At 44.0% G+C, this 25351-nt stretch overlaps 1 protein-coding gene across 4 annotated transcripts in view; it reads right to left on the bottom strand.

The window, feature by feature from the left end:
- The window catches only part of OTULINL (OTU deubiquitinase with linear linkage specificity like), a 296600-nt gene that overhangs the window by 101409 nt on the left and 169840 nt on the right, over nt 1-25351 (bottom strand). For all 4 annotated transcript variants that reach the window (XM_085605970.1, XM_085605969.1, XM_085605971.1 and 1 more), the window contains one exon: nt 20739-20888. In XM_085605970.1, coding sequence (XP_085462096.1) covers nt 20739-20888 — 150 coding nt within the window. The remainder of the gene's footprint in view (nt 1-20738; nt 20889-25351) is intronic.

Here is a 25351-nt window from a genome sequence, read left to right as displayed (position 1 = left end):
TTAACTAAATCCTCAATTTTTTGCTGTTCTGTAGGTTTTGTTACATTTTTCCGAGAACAGACATTTTGTACATTTTTGTTTGTTTTCAATATTTTGTTTAGGAATTGTCTTTTTTGCTTACCAGAAGATTTTTTCTTTTTCCCAACATCAGCATCTTCTACTAACTTTGGTCCTCCAGTTGTCCTCAAATATAGTTTTTTTTTTAGCGTTTTTTGAACTCGAGATTTTGTAGGCATCTTAAATTTTGTTCACTGTTCTTCAGCAATACCTGCAAAAAAACTAAAAAAAAAATTCTTTATTGAATTTAAATATATTACTACATTTCTTTTCACAATAGTCACAAAACGAAATTTCTTTGCCAATTTGAATGCACACAAACTCCTCTTTTTTTTTGGGCAAGTGAAAATCTGTATAACAAACTGTCACATTATGAAACCAAGCTGTTTTTTTTTCAGACCACCACCGTGTGTATTCTCTGTGACTGCCTACACTCCAGCAGGGGCAACCAGCCTTAGTGATGCTGAATGTATTTGCATTACAGACTTAAACCTGAAAACCCCACTCGCTTCTAATTACTGTGCATGACTATACATGGCAAGCACATGGGTGTGTGCTAAACCTCTGCTTCTTCCCCCAAAAATTCGCTCCTCTTTTCCATCTACTGCAACTGTGAAATCACCAGAGCAAGACGCAATACATTTCTGCCTATAATTCTTCTATGCACACAGAGTCATGTTTTCACATTAGTGCCAAAACGAAATTTCTTTGCCAATTTGAAAGCACACTTACTGCTCTTTTTTTTTCGGGCCAAGTGAAAATCTCTTTTTACACTTTGAAATCACTTTTACAGACTGACACATTCTGAAACCTTTTTTTTTAAATTTATTTAAATGCACATGTCCAAGCTGTTTTTTTTTCAGACCACCACCGTGTGTATTCTCTGTGACTGCCTACACTCCAGCAGGGGCAACCAGCCTTAGTGATGCTGAATGTATTTGCATTACAGACTTAAACCTGAAAACCCCACTCGCTTCTAATTACTGTGCATGACTATACATGGCAAGCACATGGGTGTGTGCTAAACCTCTGCTTCTTCCCCCAAAAATTCGCTCCTCTTTTCCATCTACTGCAACTGTGAAATCACCAGAGCAAGACGCAATACATTTCTGCCTATAATTCTTCTATGCACACAGAGTCATGTTTTCACATTAGTGCCAAAACGAAATTTCTTTGCCAATTTGAAAGCACACTTACTGCTCTTTTTTTTTCGGGGGCAAGTGTATATCTCTTTTTTCAATTTGAAATCACTTTTACAGACTGACACATTCTGAAACCTTTTTTTTTAATTTATTTAAATGCACATGTCCAAGCAGTTTTTTTTTCAGACCACCACCGTGTGCATTCTCTGTGACTGCCTACACTCCAGCAGGGGCAACCAGCCTTAGTGATGCTGAATGTATTTGCATTACAGACTTAAACCTGAAAACCCCACTCGCTTCTAATTACTGTGCATGACTATACATGGCAAGCACATGGGTGTGTGCTAAACCTCTGCTTCTTCCCCCAAAAATTCGCTCCTCTTTTCCATCTACTGCAACTGTGAAATCACCAGAGCAAGACGCAATACATTTCTGCCTATAATTCTTCTATGCACACAGAGTCATGTTTTCACATTAGTGCCAAAACGAAATTTCTTTGCCAATTTGAAAGCACACTTACTGCTCTTTTTTTTTCGGGGCCAAGTGAAAATCTCTTTTTACACTTTGAAATCACTTTTACAGACTGACACATTCTGAAACCTTTTTTTTTAATTTATTTAAATGCACATGTCCAAGCAGTTTTTTTTTCAGACCACCACCGTGTGCATTCTCTGTGACTGCCTACACTCCAGCAGGGGCAAACAGCCTTAGTGATGCTGAATGTATTTGCATTACAGACTTAAACCTGAAAACCCCACTCGCTTCTAATTACTGTGCATGACTATACATGGCAAGCACATGGGTGTGTGCTAAACCTCTGCTTCTTCCCCCAAAAATTCGCTCCTCTTTTCCATCTACTGCAACTGTGAAATCACCAGAGCAAGACGCAATACATTTCTGCCTATAATTCTTCTATGCACACAGAGTCATGTTTTCACATTAGTCCCAAAACGAAATTTCTTTGCCAATTTGAAAGCACACTTACTGCTCTTTTTTTTTCGGGGGCAAGTGTATATCTCTTTTTTCAATTTGAAATCACTTTTACAGACTGACACATTCTGAAACCTTTTTTTTTAAATTTATTTAAATGCACATGTCCAAGCTGTTTTTTTTTCAGACCACCACCGTGTGTATTCTCTGTGACTGCCTACACTCCAGCAGGGGCAACCAGCCTTAGTGATGCTGAATGTATTTGCATTACAGACTTAAACCTGAAAACCCCACTCGCTTCTAATTACTGTGCATGACTATACATGGCAAGCACATGGGTGTGTGCTAAACCTCTGCTTCTTCCCCCAAAAATTCGCTCCTCTTTTCCATCTACTGCAACTGTGAAATCACCAGAGCAAGACGCAATACATTTCTGCCTATAATTCTTCTATGCACACAGAGTCATGTTTTCACATTAGTGCCAAAACGAAATTTCTTTGCCAATTTGAAAGCACACTTACTGCTCTTTTTTTTTCGGGCCAAGTGAAAATCTCTTTTTACACTTTGAAATCACTTTTACAGACTGACACATTCTGAAACCTTTTTTTTAAATTTATTTAAATGCACATGTCCAAGCTGTTTTTTTTTCAGACCACCACCGTGTGTATTCTCTGTGACTGCCTACACTCCAGCAGGGGCAACCAGCCTTAGTGATGCTGAATGTATTTGCATTACAGACTTAAACCTGAAAACCCCACTCGCTTCTAATTACTGTGCATGACTATACATGGCAAGCACATGGGTGTGTGCTAAACCTCTGCTTCTTCCCCCAAAAATTCGCTCCTCTTTTCCATCTACTGCAACTGTGAAATCACCAGAGCAAGACGCAATACATTTCTGCCTATAATTCTTCTATGCACACAGAGTCATGTTTTCACATTAGTGCCAAAACGAAATTTCTTTGCCAATTTGAAAGCACACTTACTGCTCTTTTTTTTTCGGGCCAAGTGAAAATCTCTTTTTACACTTTGAAATCACTTTTACAGACTGACACATTCTGAAACCTTTTTTTTAAATTTATTTAAATGCACATGTCCAAGCTGTTTTTTTTTCAGACCACCACCGTGTGTATTCTCTGTGACTGCCTACACTCCAGCAGGGGCAACCAGCCTTAGTGATGCTGAATGTATTTGCATTACAGACTTAAACCTGAAAACCCCACTCGCTTCTAATTACTGTGCATGACTATACATGGCAAGCACATGGGTGTGTGCTAAACCTCTGCTTCTTCCCCCAAAAATTCGCTCCACTTTTCCATCTACTGCAACTGTGAAATCACCAGAGCAAGACGCAATACATTTCTGCCTATAATTCTTCTATGCACACAGAGTCATGTTTTCACATTAGTGCCAAAACGAAATTTCTTTGCCAATTTGAAAGCACACTTACTGCTCTTTTTTTTTCGGGCCAAGTGAAAATCTCTTTTTACACTTTGAAATCACTTTTACAGACTGACACATTCTGAAACCTTTTTTTTAAAATTTATTTAAATGCACATGTCCAAGCTGTTTTTTTTTCAGACCACCACCGTGTGTATTCTCTGTGACTGCCTACACTCCAGCAGGGGCAACCAGCCTTAGTGATGCTGAATGTATTTGCATTACAGACTTAAACCTGAAAACCCCACTCGCTTCTAATTACTGTGCATGACTATACATGGCAAGCACATGGGTGTGTGCTAAACCTCTGCTTCTTCCCCCAAAAATTCGCTCCTCTTTTCCATCTACTGCAACTGTGAAATCACCAGAGCAAGACGCAATACATTTCTGCCTATAATTCTTCTATGCACACAGAGTCATGTTTTCACATTAGTGCCAAAACGAAATTTCTTTGCCAATTTGAAAGCACACTTACTGCTCTTTTTTTTTCGGGCCAAGTGAAAATCTCTTTTTACACTTTGAAATCACTTTTACAGACTGACACATTCTGAAACCTTTTTTTTTAAATTTATTTAAATGCACATGTCCAAGCTGTTTTTTTTTCAGACCACCACCGTGTGCATTCTCTGTGACTGCCTACACTCCAGCAGGGGCAACCAGCCTTAGTGATGCTGAATGTATTTGCATTACAGACTTAAACCTGAAAACCCCACTCGCTTCTAATTACTGTGCATGACTATACATGGCAAGCACATGGGTGTGTGCTAAACCTCTGCTTCTTCCCCCAAAAATTCGCTCCTCTTTTCCATCTACTGCAACTGTGAAATCACCAGAGCAAGACGCAATACATTTCTGCCTATAATTCTTCTATGCACACACAGTCATGTTTTCACATTAGTGCCAAAACGAAATTTCTTTGCCAATTTGAAAGCACACTTACTGCTCTTTTTTTTTCGGGCCAAGTGAAAATCTCTTTTACAGACTGACACATTATGAATCCACCATGTGTAACTACAACAAAAACAATTCCCATTTCTATTATTCATTTCTTAAGTTACCACATACATCCCCTCTCAAACTGTAAACTCACCTTTAAAATTAGTTAGTTGTGAAAGAAATGTGTCACTCAAACAGCAGATTATCAGAGCCAGGATCTCTGTTCTGTACACCTCTCTCCTCTCAGCAGAACCAGATAATGGCAAACTTTCCCTCTATTTTTCCACACATATACATGTAAGTTTCAAATCTCAGTGCTTCCCCCTTTTTTTCAAATGTAATGACACATTTCTATTGGTTGAAAACCAACCCTTTTCCAAAAGTACCCTGCCCCCAACTTGACTTCTGCCTAGTACCCTTCCCCCAACTTGACTTCTGCCTGCTACCATAGCAACAGCTCATGGAACACTGCTGTGTGCAGTTAGGTCAGAAGTTCGACACACAATGTTTCAATTCCACAGAGCAAGAGTGCTTGACTTTTCAAACCTAACTGCAAATCCATAGTACTGTTCTTTGGTTACACATTTTTTTGTACCAATACAAAACATGCTTCTATTAATTTTCACATACAGCCTAGTTTTTTTTCTAGAATGGTATGAAACAGCCAATCAGTTCTTTTTGTTTTGTAAAAAATATGTATGCCTCCATTTCCAAACTGTCTTTCTTTTCATATTGCCATTCTACTGAAAGACACCTCCTGAGTGCATCCAGTTCTCCTTTGAAGATGTTCACAGTGTGGATTGTAGGGCACAGCTATGTCTTCTGGAGTGAAAAGTTTGCAGAGAAAACAGATATGGTGAGAGACCTTGCTTTGCCAAATGTAGACATTAAATGGATTGGTCAGAGAGGGTTAAAGTGGCACCAATTGATGCCATTGGTGAAATCCTTCATGCAAATCCAACACCCTGACCTCATAATAGTGCACTGTGGTGGCAATGACCTAGGCACTTTGACTGGGGTAGGTCTGGAAATGCTTATGAAGGACACCTTTGCACAACTGTTTACACTTTTCCCTAAAACTGCCTTTGTGTTTTCCAACATATGCCAAAGGCAAAAATGGAACTGGTCCAATCATTTCTGTCCACAGATTGACAAAGCAAGAAAGCACGTCAACAAATCTGTTTCTGCTTTCCTCCGTGACTATGGTATGGGTGCCATTTACCACAACAACTTGCGTTACGACATGCAAGACATTTATAGAGGAGATGGTGTGCACTTCAATGATGAAGGGAACAGAGTCTTCCTCTTGAACCTTAGACTCTGCATCGGTACTTACTTGTAGGTACCACTAAAAAAATGACTCCATAAACACAACAGCTCTTTTTAGAGCTCCCTAATTTCTAAACTCTTAAATCTGATTTTCATTTATTTATTTTTATTTTTTTTACCGTACGCTTACCGTGAGCTTACCGTACGCGTACCCCGTGATTTTTTTTAAAATCAATAAATGTTTTTTTTGTACTTTTCTGTCCTTCTTTGACCCCCTTACAATTGTTAGGGGGTCTGTAACTCTCCTCATTGCCCCCTTTCCTTGTTTTCACTCTTTTTTTTCAGAGTGAAATACACAAAATGGCGGCCGCCGCTTCCTGGTTTCGGCCGATTCGAATGTTTACTAAGATCTAAGAGCCAATCAGAATCGCGCTCGCGCACGCCACCGTACGCTTACCGTAAGCGTACGGTAAGCGTACCGTAAGCTGGCTCAGATATATATATTGATTTAAAGGCTATTTTCTCAAAATCAACTGAACTGATTTACACCAAACCTACAAAAGGCACTTCCTTGACCTGAGGACTACCTCTCTGCCAAATTTCAAGTAATTCTGTTCAGCCGTTCGGGCTGTAGCCCTGTCTAAAGGTCCTATGGAAAAATGCATGGGAAAAACGCGTTTTGGGACCCCCCTTTTATCTCAGCCCCCGCTTGACGGATCCCCCCGAGACTTTCAGGGTAGGAGCGGAGCGTAGCGCCCCACCTATTTTGAGAAATTCGCGAGGATTCGTCGACCGGCGCCAAAGTTATTCAAAATAGAATGTTGAGGTTTTCCTATGGAAACGTGGTCCTAACTATAACTACCTACTGGCGACCGCCAGTAGGTAATATATATATATATATATATGAAGCCCTGAGACCTAATAGGATATTTAGTCCTATTTCTATGTCTGTGCCCTTCCGGTTTTTCATTCTGACAATCTGGTCACACTACACCTGTACCACTCAGCAAAGACCAGAGTGGTCCAAAGGGGTATAGGGATGTCACAGTACGGATTTATTCCAATTGATATGACAGCTTGAATGGGCCCATAGTACTCAAAAGTCTTGAGAATTGTCGATATTGTGGTTTCGGGTTTAGTGACATACAACAGGATGTCATTCGCGTAAAACCAGTTTTTTCTCCCTCTCTATCCCGCTTAGAGAGCTTGAATCCCCGGATGTCTTAGTGAGAACGAATCACCACCGTCAGCAGCTCGAGCATACAGCAAAGAGACAGGGGGCATCCCTTTCGGGTGCCACGTTGTATGGGGAAAGCTGAAAAGCTGATTTCCGTGGCGTGTTTGCAGAGGAATCTGACGTTGAGCAGCATGCACTGGAGTTGTACATCCGGGTCGTTTGCGAGGGGCCTCGGTGGTGCAGGTGAAGGGGCACCAGTGGCAGGCGAAGGGTCCTTCCGTGGGTCATGGTGAGTCAATGCAGCTGCTGTTCCCAGTTACAGGGAACCAGGGAGCGTAGCTTGGTGGAGGAGTACCAGTGGATGTCAGAAGTTCCAGGGTTCTTGGCACTGGGCGCGGTCCAGCACTGGTGTGCTGGTGGTGCAGCCCCGCTGCGGCCTCTATTAAGTAGGTTTTGGGGGAGGGAGGGGCACTGAGTGGCGAGAGGCAGCTGGCAGCAAGTGGCGGGAAAAGGAGAGGTACAGGGGGGCAGGGGCTGACTAATACAGAATACAAGGGCTGACTGACAAAACGGGGAAAAACTAACAAAACAAAGGCTAACTGACAATACAGTACAAGTAATGACAGCGGGACAACACAAATAACAGTAATAACAATATGACAGTCTCAAGTGGGTGCAGGAGGTAGTGGGTGCAGGAGTGGGAAGAGCTCTCACAAGCTCAGTGCATGGTCCGCAGGCTAGGATGAAACAGCGAGAGTAGATGATTTTGGGGGGAGCTGGTGGGGACCTGCTCAATGGGGTCACGCTGCGGCCTCCATTAAGTAGGGCCTGGGGAGGAAGTGGCGCTGGGTAATGTCAAGAGGTCATTACCCCAAATTCATTGCGGACTCCCTCAACTTCAATATTGTCCTCAACATCAAGACACAATTTATAGGGCCTTTATCAGCATAAATTATCCTTATTCCTTATTCACATTAAAGAAAGATATCTAAATATGAAGGGGGTCACTAGCGACATTGAAAAATCTTCAATGTCTGGGTTTCATACCAGGAGTCTTCATTTGGCATTGGTGATCTTGAAAGCATTGACTAGGAATAACACTTTTGCATGCCTTGGTTAGTAACTTAATTTAATGATTTAAAAAGGGAGACAATATGTGTTAGCTATTAATGATGCTAGATGAGTTTTTTTTTTTTAAATCCTTTTTTGGTTTTCACAGGATTTTCAATGTCAGTCATTTATATATGCTTTATTAAAACTAAAACATTCAAACAAAATGTGCCTGCACATAGGCAGTGTTTCTTAAATTAAAAAAAATATTTTCTGTTAATCTTGGAAAGGTGCTCTAAGATCCACTACGCCGGTGGAGATTTTTAGTGTTTATGAATATCAAGGAAGATCCCTCATTTTAGAACCAAATATTAATATTTTGTATCCAATACCAAAATAGAAACAATTATTTTTGCTGCCACAAAACCCCACTGACCTCCACAAAAGGAAACGGATCAAAACAGTGCAATCCTCACAAAATGTAATATGGTGCTAAGCAACACCTTTGCAAAATTTAGCATCTTCCAGGTATTTTATAGAATTCACTGTACCCTGGCACCCCCTCACTAAAAAGAAGTGTCAAAAGAGATATTTACCCTTGTAGTCCAAAATAACTTCTCACATGGTGCACTCCGCATCGCACAATTTTCTTGATATATGTGTGTGTAAATATATATATATATTTATATGATCTACTGGTGGTTGCCAGTAGATAGTTATAGTTAGAACCTAGATTCCATAGGAAAAGCATTTTTTGATGTGCTTATAACTTTGGCGTCGTTTGACGAATCTTTACGAAATTTTCCCAAAAGTTCCTTTTTTTAGATCAGCTCCTATCTTGAAAGTTTGGGGGTGATTCGTCAAGCGGGGGGGTGAGAAAAAAGGGGGGTCCCAAAACATGTTTTCTCCATGCAATTTCCATAGGAAACTTGAGACAAGGCTACAGGTCAAACTTCTGAGCGGAATTACGCCAAATTAAGCAGGGAGAAAGGTCTTGGTCCAGAAAGCACGCTTTTGTTGAAATGGTCATCAGTGATGTCATTTGAGATGTCATCAGTGATGTCATCAGTGATGTCACTGACCATGTCATGAATGATGCAATATGTGACTTCATTAGCAGCAAGTTATAGTTAGCAGAACTAACTATAATGAAAGAATTTCTAGGGTTTTGTACGAGCGAAATGGCCAGCTAACTATAACACCCCAGAAACCTATGTTTTTTTCAGTGAATTTCAAAGCTTTTGTAAATGCTAATTTTTAAGTGTGATAGTAGTTGTACCTATTTTTTGTGTTCTGAATTTCTACTGTTTTTTTAACTGTTTATTTATAAATATTTTATTCATTAAATAACATTATATATTTTTCTGAAAATTGCAAAAAAATATTTAAAAAAACAATTTCAAACAAATATTGATTTATTTTTTTGTTTTAATTTTTTATTTTAATATATTTAAATTATTTTCTTTAAAAAAAAAAAAATTCCTAATTTTTTTCGGAGTCGCACACTCAAAGCATACACATCACGGTTGGTGCGCGGATTCTAGATGCTATTTTAGATAAGTCGTGAAGGATCCACGTACGGTGTGCGACGGCTGCGTGTTTTTCAGTTACATCGTATATATTTAATATTACGTGATGTGCGCGATTGGTATGCGACCAGTTCGTGACTCCTGCTCCCGCGCATTCGTGACACATGCGCATTACGGTATGAGATGCTTGCACGGTGGCGGATCCCGCGTGACATCATATACGTGCTGAGGCGCGCTGGGTGCGTGACTCCCACAAACATTTTTTATGTTCCAAAATGATATGTATGTGTCTTTAATATACATATTAGGGCAAGATATTATCTAAGATAGTCATAAAAATAACATATTTGTACGTATAATAAACTTATATTATTTTTAAATATATTTTCGCGAAGTCGGGTGCGTGCATCGTGAGTGCAGAGAACCAGGTCAGCAGAGGTGCTGTAAAGCCAGAGAAACCAGGTCAGCAGAGTCGTTATAGAGCCAGAGCACCAGGTCAGCAGAGCTGCTCTAGAGCCTAAGAAGCAGGTCAGCAGAGCTGCTCTAGAACCAGGCTGAGACCCAGGTCAGCAGAGCTGCTTTAGAGCCAGAGAACCAGGTCAGCAGAGCTGCTTTAGAGGGAGAGAACAAGGTCAGTATAACTGCTTTAAAGCCAGAGAACCAGGTCAGCAGAGCTGCTTTAGCGCCATAGAACCAGGTCAGCAGAGTGGCTCTAGAGGCAGAGAACCAGGTCAGCAGAACTGCTTTAGAGCCAGAGAACCAGGTCAGCAGAGCTCTTTAGAGGGAGAGAACCAGGTCAGCAGAGCTGCTTTAGAGCCAGAGAACCAGGTCAGCAGAGCTGCTCTAGAGCCAGAGAACCAGGTCAGCAGAGCTGCTTTAGAACCATAGAACCAGGTCAGCAGACCTGCTTTAGAGCCAGAGAACCAGGTCAGCAGAGCTGCTCTAGAGGCAGCGAACCAGGTCAGAAGAGCTGCTCTAGAGCCAGAGAACCAGGTCAGCAGAGTTGCTTTAGAGCCATAGAAAAAGGTCAGCAGAGCTTCTCTAGAGGCAGAGACCCAGGGCAACAGAGCTGATTTAGAGGGAGCGAACCAGGTCAGCAGAGCTGCTTTAGAGGGAGAGAACCAGGTCAGCAGAGCTGCTTTTGAGCCATATAACCGGGTCAGCAGAGCTGCTTTAGAGCCAGAGAACCAGGTCAGCAGAGCTGTTGTAGAGCCAGAGAACCAGGTCAGCAGAGCTGCTCTAGAGCCAGAGAACCAGGTCAGCAGAGCTGCTCTAGAGCCTAAGAACCAGGTCAGCAGAGCTGCTGTAGAGCCAGAGAAACCAGGTCAGCAGTGCTGCTTTAGAGCCAGAGAACCAGGTCAGCAGAGCTGCTTTAGAGCCAGAGAAACAGGTCAGCAGAGCTGCTCTAGAGCCAGAGAACCAGGTCAGCAGAGCTGATTTAGAGGGAGAGAACCAGGTCAGCAGAGCTGCTCTAGAGCCAGAGAACCAGGTCAGCAGAGCTGATTTAGAGGGAGCGAACCAGGTCAGCAGAGCAGCTTTAGAGGGAGAGAACCAGGTCAGCAGAGCTGCTTTTGAGCCATATAACTGGGTCAGCAGAGCTGCTTTAGAGCCAGAGAACCAGGTCAGCAGAGCCTTTGAAGAGCCAGAGAACCAGGTCAGCAGAGCTGCTCTAGAGCCAGAGAACCAGGTCAGCAGAGCTGCTCTAGAGCCTAAGAACCAGGTCAGCAGAGCTGCTGTAGAGCCAGAGAAACCAGGTCAGCAGAGCTGCTTTACAGGGAGAAAACCAGGTCAGCCGAGCTGCTTTAGAGCCAGAGAACCAGGCCAGCAGAGCTGCTGTAGAGCCAGAGAAATCAGGTCAGCAGAGCTGCTTTAGAGGGAGAGAACCAGGTCAGCAGAGCTGCTTTAGAGCCAGAGAACCAAGCAAGCAGAGCTGCTTTAGAGCCAGAGAACCAGGTCAGCAGAGCTGATTTAGAGCCAGAGAACCAGGTCAGCAGAGCTGCTCTAGAACCAGAGACCCAGGTCAGCAGAGCTGCTCTACAGCCAGAGACCCAGGTCAGCAGAGCTGCCCTAGAGGCCGAGAACCAGGTCAGCAGCGCTGCTCTAGAGCCAGAGAACCAGGTCAGCAGAGCTGCTGTAGAGCCAGAGAAACCAGGTCAGCAGATCTGCCTTAGAGGGAGAGAACCAGGTCAGCAGAGCTGCTTTTGAGCCATATAACCGGGTCAGCAGAGCTGCTTTAGAGCCAGAGAACCAGGTCAGCAGAGCCGTTGTAGAGACAGAGAACCAGGTCTGCAGAGCTGCTCTAGAGCCAGAGAATCAGGTCAGCAGAGTTGCTCTAGAGCCTAAGAACCAGGTCAGCAGAGCTGCTGTGGAGCCAGAGAAACCAGGTCAGCAGAGCTGCTTTAGAGGGAGAAAACCAGGTTAGCAGAGTTGCTTTAGAGCCAGAGAACCAGGCCAGCAGAGCTGCTGTAGAGCCAGAGAAACCAGGTCAGCAGACCTGCTTTAGAGAGAGAGAACCAGGTCAGCAGAGCTGCGTTAGAGCCAGAGAACCAGGCCAGCAGAGCTGCTTTAGAGCCAGAGAACCAGGTCAGCAGAGCTGCTTTAGAGCCAGAGAAAGGGGTCAGCAGAGCTGCTCTAGAGCCAGAGAACCAGGTCAGCAGAGCTGATTTAGAGGGAGAGAACCAGGTCAGCAGAGCTGCTCTAGAGCCAGACAACCAGGTCAGCAGAGCTGCTTTAGAACCATAGAACCAGGTCAGCAGACCTGCTTTAGAGCCAGAGAACCAGGTCAGCACAGCTGCTCTAGAGGCAGCGAACCAGGTCAGCAGAGCTGCTCTAGAGCCAGAGAACCAGGTCAGCAGAGTTGCTTTAGAGCCATAGAAAAAGGTCAGCAGAGCTGCTCTAGAGGCAGAGACCCAGGGCAGCAGAGCTGATTTAGAGGGAGCGAACAAGGTCAGCAGAGCTGCTTTAGAGGGAGAGAACCAAGCAAGCAGGACTGCTTTTGAGCCATATAACCGGGTCAGCAGAGCTGCTTTAGATCCAGAGATCCAGGTCAGCAGAGCCGTTGTAGAGCCAGAGAACCAGGTCAGCAGAGCTGCTCTAGAGCCAGAGAACCAGGTCAGCAGAGCTGCTCTAGAGCCAGAGAACCAGGTCAGCAGAGCTGCTCTAGAGCCAGAGAACCAGGTCAGCAGAGCTGCTGTAGAGCCAGAGAAACCAGGTCAGCAGTGCTGCTTTAGAGCCAGAGAACCAGGTAAGCAGAGCTGCTTTAGAGCCAGAGAACCAGGTCAGCAGAGCTGCTCTAGAGCCAGAGAACCAGGTCAGCAGAGCTGATTTAGAGGGAGCGAACCAGGTCAGCAGAGCTGCTTTAGAGCCATAGAACCAGGTCATCAGAGCTGCTCTAGAGCCAGAGAACCAGGTCAGCAGAGCTGCTGTCGAGCCAGAGAAACCAGGTCAGTAGAGCTGCTTTAGAGCGAGAGAACCAGGTCAGCAGAGCAGCTTTAGAGGGAGAGAACCAGGTCAGCAGAGCTGCTTTTGAGCCATATAACCGGGTCAGCAGAGCTGCTTTAGAGCCAGAGAACCAGGTCAGCAGAGCCTTTGAAGAGCCAGAGAACCAGGTCAGCAGAGCTGCTCTAGAGCCAGAGAACCAGGTCAGCAGAGCTGCTCTAGAGCCTAAGAACCAGGTCAGCAGAGCTGCTGTAGAGCCAGAGAAACTAGGTCAGTAGAGCTGCTTTAGAGGGAGAAAACCAGGTCAGCCGAGCTGCTTTAGAGCCAGAGAACCAGGCCAGCAGAGCTGCTGTAGAGCCAGAGAAATCAGGTCAGCAGAGCTGCTTTAGAGGGAGAGAACCAGGTCAGCAGAGGTGCTTTAGATCCAGAGAACCAAGCAAGCAGAGCTGCTTTACAGCCAGAGAACCAGGTCAGCAGAGCTGATTTAGAGCCAGAGAACCAGCTCAGCAGAGCTGCTCTAGAACCAGAGACCCAGGTCAGCAGAGCTGCTCTAGAGCCAGAGACCGAGGTCAGCAGAGCTGCTCTAGAGGCCGAGAACCAGGTCGGCAGAGCTGCTCTAGAGCCAGAGAACCAGGTCAGCAGAGCTGCTGTAGAGCCAGAGAAACCAGGTCAGCAGATCTGCTTTAGAGGGAGAGAACCAGGTCAGCAGAGCTGCTTTTGAGCCATATAACCGGGTCAGCAGAGCTGCTTTAGAGCCAGACAACCAGGTCAGCAGAGCCGTTGTAGAGCCAGAGAACCAGGTGCGCAGAACTGCTCTAGAGCCAGAGAACCAGGTCAGCAGAGTTGCTCTAGAGCCTAAGAACCAGGTCAGCAGAGCTGCTGTGGAGCCAGAGAAACCAGGTCAGCAGAGCTGCTTTAGAGGGAGAAAACCAGGTCAGCAGAGCTGCTTTAGAGCCAGAGAACCAGGCCAGCAGAGCTGCTGTAGAGCCAGAGAAACCAGGTCAGCAGAGCTGCTTTAGAGGGAGATAACCAGGTCAGCAGAGCTGCTTTAGAGCCAGAGAACCAGGCCAGCAGAGCTGCTTTAGAGCCAGAGAACCAGGTCAGCAGAGCTGCTTTAGAGCCACAGAACCAGGTCAACAGAGCTGCTCTAGAGCCAGAGAACCAGGTCAGCAGAGCTGATTTAGAGGGATAGAACCAGGTCAGCAGAGCTGCTCTAGAGCCAGAGAACCAGGTCAGCAGAGAGGCTTTAGAGCCATAGAACCAGTTCAGCAGAGCTGCTCTAGAGCCAGAGAACCAGGTCAGCAGAGTTGCTGTAGAGCCAGAGAAACCAGGTCAGTAGAGCTGCTTTAGAGCGAGAGAACCAGGTCAACAGAGCTGCTTTAGAGCCAAGGGACCAGGTCAGCAGAGCTGCTCTAGAGCCGGAGAACCAGGTCAGCAGAACTGCTTTTGAGCCATAGAACCGGGTCAGCAGAGCTGTTGTAGAGCCAGAGAACCAGGTTAGCAGAGCTGCTCTAGAGCCTAAGAACTAAGTCAGCAGAGCTGCTCTAGAGCCTGAGAACCAGGTCAGCAGAGCTGCTTTAGATCCAGAGAACCAGGCCAGCAGAGCTGCTTTAGAGCCAGAGAACCAGGTCAGCAGAGCTGCTCTAGAGCCAGAGAACCAAGTCAGCAGAGCTGCTTTAGAGCCATAGAACCAGGTCAGCAGAGATGCTTTTGAGCCTAAGAACCAGGTCAGCAGAGCTGCTCTAGAGCCAGAGAACCATGTCAGCAGAGCTGCTTGAGAGCCACAGAACCGGGTCCGCAGAGCTGCTTTAGAGCCAGAGAACCAGGTCAGAAGAGCTGTTGTAGAGCCAGAGAACCAGATCAGCAGAGCTGCTCTGTAGCCTAAGAGCTAGGTCAGCAGAGCTGCTCTAGAGCCAGAGAACCAGGTCAGCAGACCTGCTGTAGAGCCAGAGAAACCAGGTCAGCAGAGCGGTTTTAGAGGGAGAGAACCAGGTCAGCAGATCTGCTTTAGAGCCAGAAAACCAGGTCAGCAGAGATGCTCTAGCTGACACTGACAGACTGACACTGACTGACTGACCTATTGACACTGACAGATTGACACTGACTGACACTGAATGACACTGACTGACACTGATTGACTAATCTCTACTACTCTACTACTCACTCTCTACTACTCTCTACTACTCTCTCTCTACTACTCACTTTCTACTACTCACTCTCTACTACTCTACTACTCTCTACGACTCAGTCTCTACTACTCAGTCTCTACTACTCACTCTACTATTCACTCTCTACTACTCACTCTCTACTGCTCTCTACTACTCACTCTACTACTCTCTACCACTCACTCTCTACTACTCTCTCTCTGCTACTCACTCTTCACTACTCACTCTCTACTACTCACTCTCTACTCTCTACCACTCACTCTCTACTACTCTCTACTACTCACTCTCTGCTACTGTCTCAACTACTCTCTACTACCCTCTACTACTCACTCTCTACCTCACTCTACCGCTCCCTCTACTAATCTCTACCTCTCTACTAATCTCTACCTCTACACCTCTTCACCTCTCTCTACACGCACACATATGCACATATATATGCATATGCATTTATATATATTTATGTGTATATATATACATATATATAATCTGCATCTGCATATCTATATAAATACAAATATAAATGCATGGATACATATGCATACATATGCATGTTATGTACATGAACGTTTGAAAAACACTAATACAAGCAAAGCTAAAAAGCCACCTAATTACAAACAGAATTGCTTTAACTTAAACGAGGGCGAGACCTATTGCATTTTCAATGCTTGTTTACTTTGGTTCCATCAAGAAGGCATTCAGATGTGTCACACATTTGCCATGAATTCTGAATGTTAGCACTCTAGTTGCTCATTAGATCACTGTAGTAAAACTGCTGCTCACCAGGGAAGTCTGCTGCTGGTATTCAAAGTGCATGTTTCAGTCTGCATGTCAGAATTTTGTAATGAAATAGAAGAGGATTTGAGAAGTCAAAATGTGCCCTAATTTTTCTTTCTGCAGCATTAATCATAATTTCCATGGCAAAATGATCCCCCTCATTTTGTTCCTTTGCAAATTAAATGTTTTAAGTGTTACCACTTTATTCCAATCAAGATGGCTTCAGGTGTACCATACTTTTGTCATAAGCAACAGTGTTAGTGCTCTAGTTGTTCTTTAGAACACTCTGGGACATTCTGTCATTGGGCTATACTTGGGCTACATCTGGGTGATATTTCTGCTACATTTGGGCTCTTTTGTCTCTGGTGGCCATCTTGGGAGACTTATTTGTTATGAAGTTTCCTAATTTCCTCATTTACTACAGTCTCCTCAGTAGGAAATACTTTCAGTTTTTTACTTTGATTCCATCAAGAAGACATTCAGATGTGTCACACATTTGCCATAAATTCGGAATTTTAGCACTCTAGTTGCTTATTAGATCACTGTAGTAAAGCTACTGCTCACCAGGGAAGTCTGCTGTTGGTATTGAAAGTGCATGTTTCAGTCTGCATGTCAGAATGTGTTAATGAAATAGAAGAGGATTTGAGAAGTCAATCAAAATGTGCCCTAATTTATCTTTTGTTCAGCACTAATCATAATTTCTATGGCAAAATGAACCCCCTCATTGTGTACCTTTTAAATTAAACTACTGACTCTCTACTACTCACTCGCTACTACTCTCTACTACTCACTCTCTACTACTCACTCTCTACTACTCTCTACTACTCACTCTCTACTACTCTCTACTACTCACTCTACTACTCTCTACCACTCACTCTCTACTACTCTACTACTCACTCTCTACTCCTCTCTCTCTACTACTCCCTCTCTACTACTCTCTCTCTACTACTCTCTCACTACTCTCTACTACTCTCTCTACTACTCACTTTCTTACTCTACTAGTCACTCTCTACTACTCTCTCTACTACTCTCTACTACTCTCTACTACTCTCTACTACTCTCTCTACTACTCACTCTACTACTCTGTACTACTCACTCTCTAATACTCTCGCTACTCACTCTCCACTACTCAGTATCTATTACTCAGTCTCTACTACCCTCTACTACTCACTCTCCACTACCCTCTACTACTCACTCTCTACTACTCACTCTCTACTACTCACTCTCTACTACTCACTCTCCACTACTCCACTACCCTCTACTACTCACTCTCTACTTCTAAACTACTCCCTACTACTCACTCTCTACTACTCACTCTCTACTACTCACTCTCCACTACTCTCTCTCTATTACTCTCTACTACTCACTCTGCTACTCACTCTCTACTATTCTCTACTACTCTCTCTCTGCTACTCACTCTCTACTACTCACTCTCTACTAGTCTCTACTACTCACTCTACTACTCGCTACTCCTCTCTACTATTCACTCTCTACTACCCATTCTCTACTACTCTGTACTACTCACTCTCTACTACTCTCTACTACTCACTCGGCTACTCTCTCTACTACTCTCTACTACTCACTCTCTATCTCTCTCTACCTCTCTGTCTCTACTACTCTCTACCTCTCCCTCTTTACCTCTACCTCTCTACCTCTACCTCTCTACCTCTACCTCTCTCTACATGCACACGTATGCACATATATATATATATATATATGCATACATATGCATATGCATTTATATATATGTATGTGTATATATATATAAACATATAATCTGCATATCTATATAAATACAAATATAAATGCATGTAAACATATACATATATGCATACAGATGTGTCACACATTTGCCATAAATTCTGAATGTTAGCACTCTTGCTGCTCATTAGATCACTGTAGTAAAGCTACTGCTCACCAGGGAAGTCTGCTGCTGGTATTTAAAGTGCATGTTTCAGTCTGCATGTCAGAATGTTTTAATGAAATAGAAGAGGATTTGAGAAGTCGAAATGTGCCCTAATTTTTCTTTCTGCAGCACTAATCATACTTTCTATCGCAAAATGAACCCCCTCATTTTGTTCTTTTTAAAATTAAATGTTTTAAGAGTTACCACCTTATTCCAATCAAGATGGCTTCAGGTGTGCCATACGTTTGTCATAAGTAGGACTGTTAGCGCTCTAGTTGTTCTTTAGAACACTCTGGGAAGCTGCAGTAGAACACAAAGGAATCAACTGACAATCTCTGCCCTTGTTGGATGTACTTGTTTTACTGAGAATGTCAGACTTCATTCTCACATGACTGAGAAAGATAGTGTGAATTTACAGAAAATATGCTCTCAGTTTAGCTTATAGATCACCTTCCAAACCTCTATGGGAAAAGCATGAGAAAATAGTTTTCTCTCAAACATGATTGATGATATCCCAGCAGAAGGCTTTTTCACATGGTAAAATCACCTTAGAACACACCACAATTCCTAAAATGAGTATGGTACCATCAACAAATGATTTATAATGTAACTAAAGTCTTAAAATCTTTTACTAACTGCAATGCTTTTTAATGAGGTGCTATCATGTATATTGGTCCCAAGATGGCTGCCGACACTTCTTGGAAGAAGTGCTGACAGCCAATCAGATCTCACGATGAGATGTGTGGTTAGGCTCCGCCCAGATTTATCTATGATTTTACTTTTGATTTTCTCAGGAACTACTTAACGGATTTACACCATTTAAGCAAAAGGCACGACTCTGAACCAAGGTCTACCTTTCTGCTAAATTTGGTGTAATTCTGTTTAGCAGTTCGGGCTGTAGCTGCGACTAAAGGTCCCTATGGAAAATTGCATGGGGAAAACACGTTTTGGGACCCCCTTTTTTCTCGGCCCCCGCTTAATGAATCACCCCGAGACTTTCAGGATAGGAGCGGACCGGAGCGGTCCACGAGTTTTGAAAATTTCGCGAAGATTCGCCAACCGGCTGTAAAGTTATTCCAAATAGAATGTTGCGGATTTCCTATGGATAATAGGTCCTAACTATAACTACCTACTGGCGACCGTCAGTAGGTAATATATATATATAAAATAATATATATATATATATATATTCACTTAAAAAAAACATAGGTTTCACACACGTTATAGTTAGGAATTAGCATTTAAAAAAACCTTGAAAATTCACTTAAAAAACCATAGGTTTCACACATGTTATAGTTAGCTGGACATTTCCCTCGTAAAAAACTAATGAAATTCCCCCGCTATAGTTAGTGCAGGCAACTATAACTCATGCGACCGCAATCCTCTGCTGATGACGTCAGATATTACATCACTGATTACATATGTGTCTTTCTGAAAAATAAATATTTGTAATACATGTATAGCTAAAGATTAATGGAAGAAGACATGGGTAAATAGGTGTCTAAATACAGTGATGTAATATCTGACGTCATCAGCAGAGGATTGCGGTCGCGTGAGTTATAGTTGCCTGCACTAACTATAACGGGGGAATTTCATTGTTTTTTTACGAGGGAAATGTCCAGATAACTATAACATGTGTGAAAGCTATGGTTCTTTAAGTGAATTTGCAGGGTTTTTTAAATGCCAATTCCTAACTATAACGTGTGTGAAACCTATGGTTTTTAAGTGAATTTGTACGGTTTTTTAAATGCTAAGTTATGTATTTATTAATATTTTTTTTTTCAGGTTTTTCACCGTGCGCGCGCTGTGGGCACTCGGTGCGCGTCAAGCACCGAGCGCCCACGATGTGTTGGGCGTGCCGTGCGCGCACGGTTCGCGCACCCCGCGCTTTTTTGAAAAAAAACCTGCCCCCTTTTCACGTTCTCCACCTTTGTTTTTCACTGTCTCAGACTGCGAGACACAAAATGGCGGCCGACACTTCCTGATTTCGACCGATTCTAATGTTTATTGACATCTAACAACCAATCAGAATTGCGCTCGCGCACGTCACCGTGCGCGCACCGTGCGCGCACGGTGCGAGGCTATAGATATGTATGTACTTTTAACTGCAATTTTCTCAGGAACTAATGAACAGATTGACTCCAGATATGCAAAAGGCACATCCCTGACCTGAGGACTACCTCTTTGCCAAATTTAAAGTAATTCTGTTCAGCCGTTTGGGCTGTACCTTGGACCTTGGTCCCTATGGAAAATTGCAAGGGAAAAATGCGTTTTGGGACCCCCCTTTTTTCTCAGCCCCCACTTGACGAATCCCCCCGAGACGTTCAGGGTAGGAGCGGAGCGGAGCGCCCCACCTATTTTGAAAATTTCGCAAGGATTCATCAATCGGCGCCAAAGTTATTCCAAATAGAATGTTGCGGATTTCCTATGGAAACACGGTCCTAACTATAACTATCTACTGGCGACCGCCAGTAGATAATATATATATATATATATATATATATATATATATATATATATATATATATATACATACATTAACGCTGCACGCCTCCTCTCACTCCAGAAAAGACACAGCACTCGCGGGGGAGAGTCAATAGATTTATTTTTGACTCACAACGCTCCAACCAGACGCGTTTCGGCAACGCCTTCCTTCCGAGGAAGGCGTTGCCGAAACACGTCTGGTTGGAGCGTTGTGAGTCAAAAATAAATCTGTTGACTCTCCCCCGCGAGTGCTGTCTCTTTTCTGGAGTGAGAGGAGGCGTGCAGCGTTAATATTGGCGGGAGCACCCCCCGCCGAACAGCACCCGTTCGAGAGTGCGAGACATTGGTGCAAGTGAAGCGGCTATATATAGATATAGATATATATATATATATACATTCATTGCAATACTTTAGCCTTCCACATATATAAAATAAGATGTACCTTCACAAGGTCTTTTTCTTTCATCCATGATGGAAAGGAGAGGCCTTTCCTGAAAACCTGAAATAGCACAGCTCTGATGGCGCAGTAGTTATCTCCTCTGACTTGCTGTATAAATTTAACATGATGCCGTTGGAATAATGCCTCGTACGCCTGAAACCACAAAACAAACACATGATTTTCCATACTTCCCACAGAGGATTCCATTTTTTATTTATTTTTTTACAGTTTCTCAAGTTCAAAAATAACACATTTAAAGAATATTATATATATAAAATATAAAATTGGAAAAGTGGAAAACATAGCCTGAATGGAGGGAGATTAATTTGTTTTGTTTTTTGTAATATTGTTAACTATGTCGGGTAGAGAGGTGCAAAAGTTGGCTGGACCAGACCAAGGACTACTAGTTTTAAACAACTGAGGTAAAAGCAATGAGAGAGGGCGGTCTGAGCAGATCCAAAACCAAGGAAAAGTAATAGGCAAGGGTATGAGTGTTTGCAGGGGTAACAGCAGTTAACGCTATGCAACGCGAGTGACTGAAAACTAACGCAGAACTGGCACCTTTTTGCGTACCAGTGGTGCCAAGCCTTACGTCAAGGGTTGCTTGGTCTTCTCCTGGTGGAGTAGCTTAGCATGGGTTGAAGTACTCTGCATGAGCCTGTGCCCAAGGGACACTATGATCATGGAAACTAGACATAAACCTAAGGCAGAAACTTGGGTAAATCATTTAACTCATCTAGTCACCATGGAAAATCCTTTCCGTAGATATAAAGGCACTATATATGACATCTAAAACATCTGCAATAAATTAAATTAGAATTATAACAAATACTGATTAATTCTATAAGGAGAGTGCTTCTGTTTCTATATGATGTGTGTGTGTGTGCAGGCATTAGTATGACTTTTTTTTCCCTGTAAAGGGTCAGGGTAGAGGTTTTACAATGGAGAACATATAAACTGTTTTTGGTAATCCAAGCCAAAATCAATCAACACAAATGTTAACACTTTAAATGTTTTCAAAACATTATTCTTGTTAATCTGTTGCCAATAGGAGCTGTTCTCATTTAAATATATTTTTTTTAAAGGAATGAAACTCACTGTACCTTGGTATGGAATTTCATTGTCACATTATATATTGGTCTTGGATAGACTAGCTCTATCTGAAATAACACAAGCATTTTAGTAATAATATTTTAGTTGCAGGTTCCGAACAAGGCCCAGTTCATCTTCATTCTAGGGTCACTGGTGAACCCTTTGAGCACCTATATACTGTTCTGATGTGTGCCACCCACCCTAGGAGAGAGGGTTTTTCTTATGTTACCTTTCTCTACCAGGGTACAGTTCCCAGGAGTCAATGAACACTTCCCAGCAAATGTGGAGCGGCATCTTATGTGATGACAGTGGCGTAGAGTGGTGGTGGGGGGGTGTCCACAGGGGCGGTTATCCCAGGCGCAAAATTCTTAGGGGGCAACATTTTAAAAGAAAGCAGTGCGTCCCCTAACCCATGGATCGTTAGCACTTCCTGAGGTAATGGTCCATGGGTTAGGGGGCTCAAGAGTTTCTTTTAAAATGTTGCCCCTGGTGCTGGCAACGCATGCTATGCCACTGGGTGAAGGGAACTGGTTCATACATTGCAAAGGATGGGTTAGCACACACGGTCCTGCTGCCTACTAGTGGGCACATGATGATTGATATATATATTTTTTTCACATGGAAAGAGGCCAATCTACTTATATTATTTATTTATTTTTGTTTAAATATCTTTATTAGGTTTTTTTTTGTTTTCCCAAAAATTTCCCCATTTGCTCATGGTACATATAACAGTTCTTCAGAAAACAAAGATTAAATAAGAGCAATGTTTCCAAATATACATTGCATTTTTGCGTCAATATTGTTGCGAGTAAACCCCTCAGATTATTGCAGATCATAGTACAATGCGTTACAACATACACAATTTTCATCGAATGACTATCGCTCCTAACACTCCCCTGATCAGCAGACCTACATATCTCTCCACAGTGCTTAATCGCCCGCGGAGAGAGAGGAGTACAGCCAAGTGAGAAGTGAGGGAGAGAAAAAGATGCCAGTGCTACTTAATAACATTTCCTATAGCAGTAAGATCACCCTTATCAGATTGTCGTGCGAATGACAAGTGTTGAAAAACAATCTTCAGTGGCCAGTACACCAGGCCGACGAGGGACTTGTGCCAGAGGGAAATAGGAAGGATAAAAGCAGATACCCCAACAAATTAAACCTTTTCTATATAAACTATAAACAACAATTAAAAGGCTGCCTTCTAAAGACCGTTCTGAAAATCATTGCACTATAGAGTATGGGACTTTTAAATGCAGGAGTTATGGCACGATAGGGCACTGGGGCGGAGGTCGAGCGCATGACAGTGCCATGGACCCGCTCCAGGTGCGTAGGTGCCGGGACATGATAAAAAAAAAAAAAAGGGGGGGGCAGAGGATTACGCTGCGCCAGGCCCACACCCCTAAATGCATCCAGTGAGAGGTGAGTGAATGAAGGTCTCCATGTGTCTGTCTCCCTCCCCCCAGGACCGTCAGTATGTGTCTTATGGGATGACTGCCTAGGTGTGGTGGCCCTCCCCAGTATTCACAGTGTTGAAAGCTGTCAGTAGGGCGTCCCATTGTAGTGCTATGGGATATTTACGGAGCCCCGCCGTCTCTTCCCTATGAAGTGCTGTGCTTTCTGCCTGCGCCCATATCTGAAGTGAGTGCGTCCAGCTGATCGTCTCCGGAGGGTTTGCCTGTTTCCACCGTTTCGTAATTAAATGCTTGGCAGTTATTAGTCCTAAATCTCTGAACCGTGATGTGACCCTATTCTTAGTGGACCTAACATAAGCTCCCAATATGCAGAGCTCCCACGTGGGCGGCAGGGAGGTGCCCGTGCAGAGTGCCAACGCTGAAACAACACTCCTCCAATACAGTCGAAGGGAGGGGCAGGCCCACAACATATGTAGTAGATCTGCGTCAAGCTTATGACAACGCGGGCGCTCAGAGGTGGCAATGTTAAAGTATCTAGTGATGCTATCGGGAGATAGATACGCTCTCTGTATGATATATGTTTGTATTAGCTTAAATTTAGAATTCCGTGGTATGCATGTAGCACCAGCTAGGATAGTGGTCCATTCCTTATCTGTCCAGGGTCGACCCCTGTCCGCCTCCCAGCGGGCACGAAGAGCCAGCATCGGCTTCAGTGTGTGCGTGAGTAAAGCCGTCACCAGCCAATGCACAATGTGAGAGCCTGCCGCCATGACGTGCAGATATTGCAGCAACAGGTGCATCGGCGGCTCAGACGTCAAATCCCCCAATAGGGCAGAAAGAGTTCGTATGAGAGAAGTGTGGGGAAGAAACTGTCCAGCAGGTAAATCAGTATCCTCAGCTAGCTCCTCAAATGTTAAGAGCGTGCTGTCCCTGTAAAAATCACCCAGAGTGTCTATTCCTGCTGTGTGCCAATGCCGGAGGGTGGTTTCAGAGGTGCTTATTTCTCCCCTGGGAGTCCCCAAGAGCGGTATGATCGGGGCATACGGGAGCGTCGCACGAGTGAGGTACAAGCTCCTTTTATAACATCGATGGGCAATGCCCAGATGAAGCTGTTGGGGACGCGGGGTCCGAGCAGCCGGTTGAAATAGATTACATATTTGGGCACGAGTCCACGGGTGCTGCAAAGTCGCCGTGTCTTCAAGGTCAGTGCCATTAAGCCATTTCGTGACCTATTGCAGTTGAGCTGCTATGTAGTACAACTCCAGGTTGGGAACGGCCAGCCCTCCCTTAGAAGTGGGAGCATATAACTTCCACAGCGTGACCCTGGGTCTGCCCTTGTTCCATATGAGGTCTCGGAATAGACGCTTCATGTCACGGAAAGTCTTAGTGGGAACATAAATTGGTAGGTTTGAGAAGTAATACAATAGTTTGGGAAGGATCATCATCTTCAGCAAGGTGACACAGCTCATGACGTTCAACGGGAGCGACTTCCAGAAGTGTACCTGCGTGCGTACCGCCGAAATGGCCCTCATCAGATTACCCTCCATTAAATCATCTGGGTTTCGGTATATCTGAATCCCCAAGTATCGGAAGGTGGTGGGGTACCTCGGGAGCCGCGAGCCATTGATGACTACATCTATTTCTGTTGTTGCCGCACTAAAGGGATACACTCCAGACTTGGCCCAATTTACCCAGAGTCCCGACATTTCCTCAAACATCCTCAGCACATTTGCTATGGACGTGGGTATGGCAGTAACATCACGTACATACAGTAAGAGGTCATCAGCATACAGAGACACAGCATGCATCCCATCCCCTAGGCATATGCCCCATTCCTCCCCTGCCCCGCGGAGCAGCATCGCCAGTGGCTCCATAGCAAGAGAGAAGAGTAGCGGGGATAGCGGGCATCCCTGCCTCGTCCCCCTCCTCACTCTAATAGGATCAGACGCAATCCTACCAGTCCGGACACGAACAGTAGGGCGTTGATATAGCAGGCTTACCATTGTGAGAAAGAGGTCGCCTAGTTCATATTTGCGTAATACCGCCGCTAAATAGGGCCACTCCAAGGAGTCGAACGCCTTTTCCAGATCCAATACCAGGCATCCGGAA

Source organism: Triturus cristatus, chromosome 5_1, assembly GCF_964204655.1.
Source record: "Triturus cristatus chromosome 5_1, aTriCri1.1, whole genome shotgun sequence".
Lineage (NCBI taxonomy): Eukaryota > Metazoa > Chordata > Amphibia > Caudata > Salamandridae > Triturus > Triturus cristatus.
Note: the sequence above shows the minus strand (reverse complement) of the source record. Positions and strands in the feature narration are given on the sequence as shown.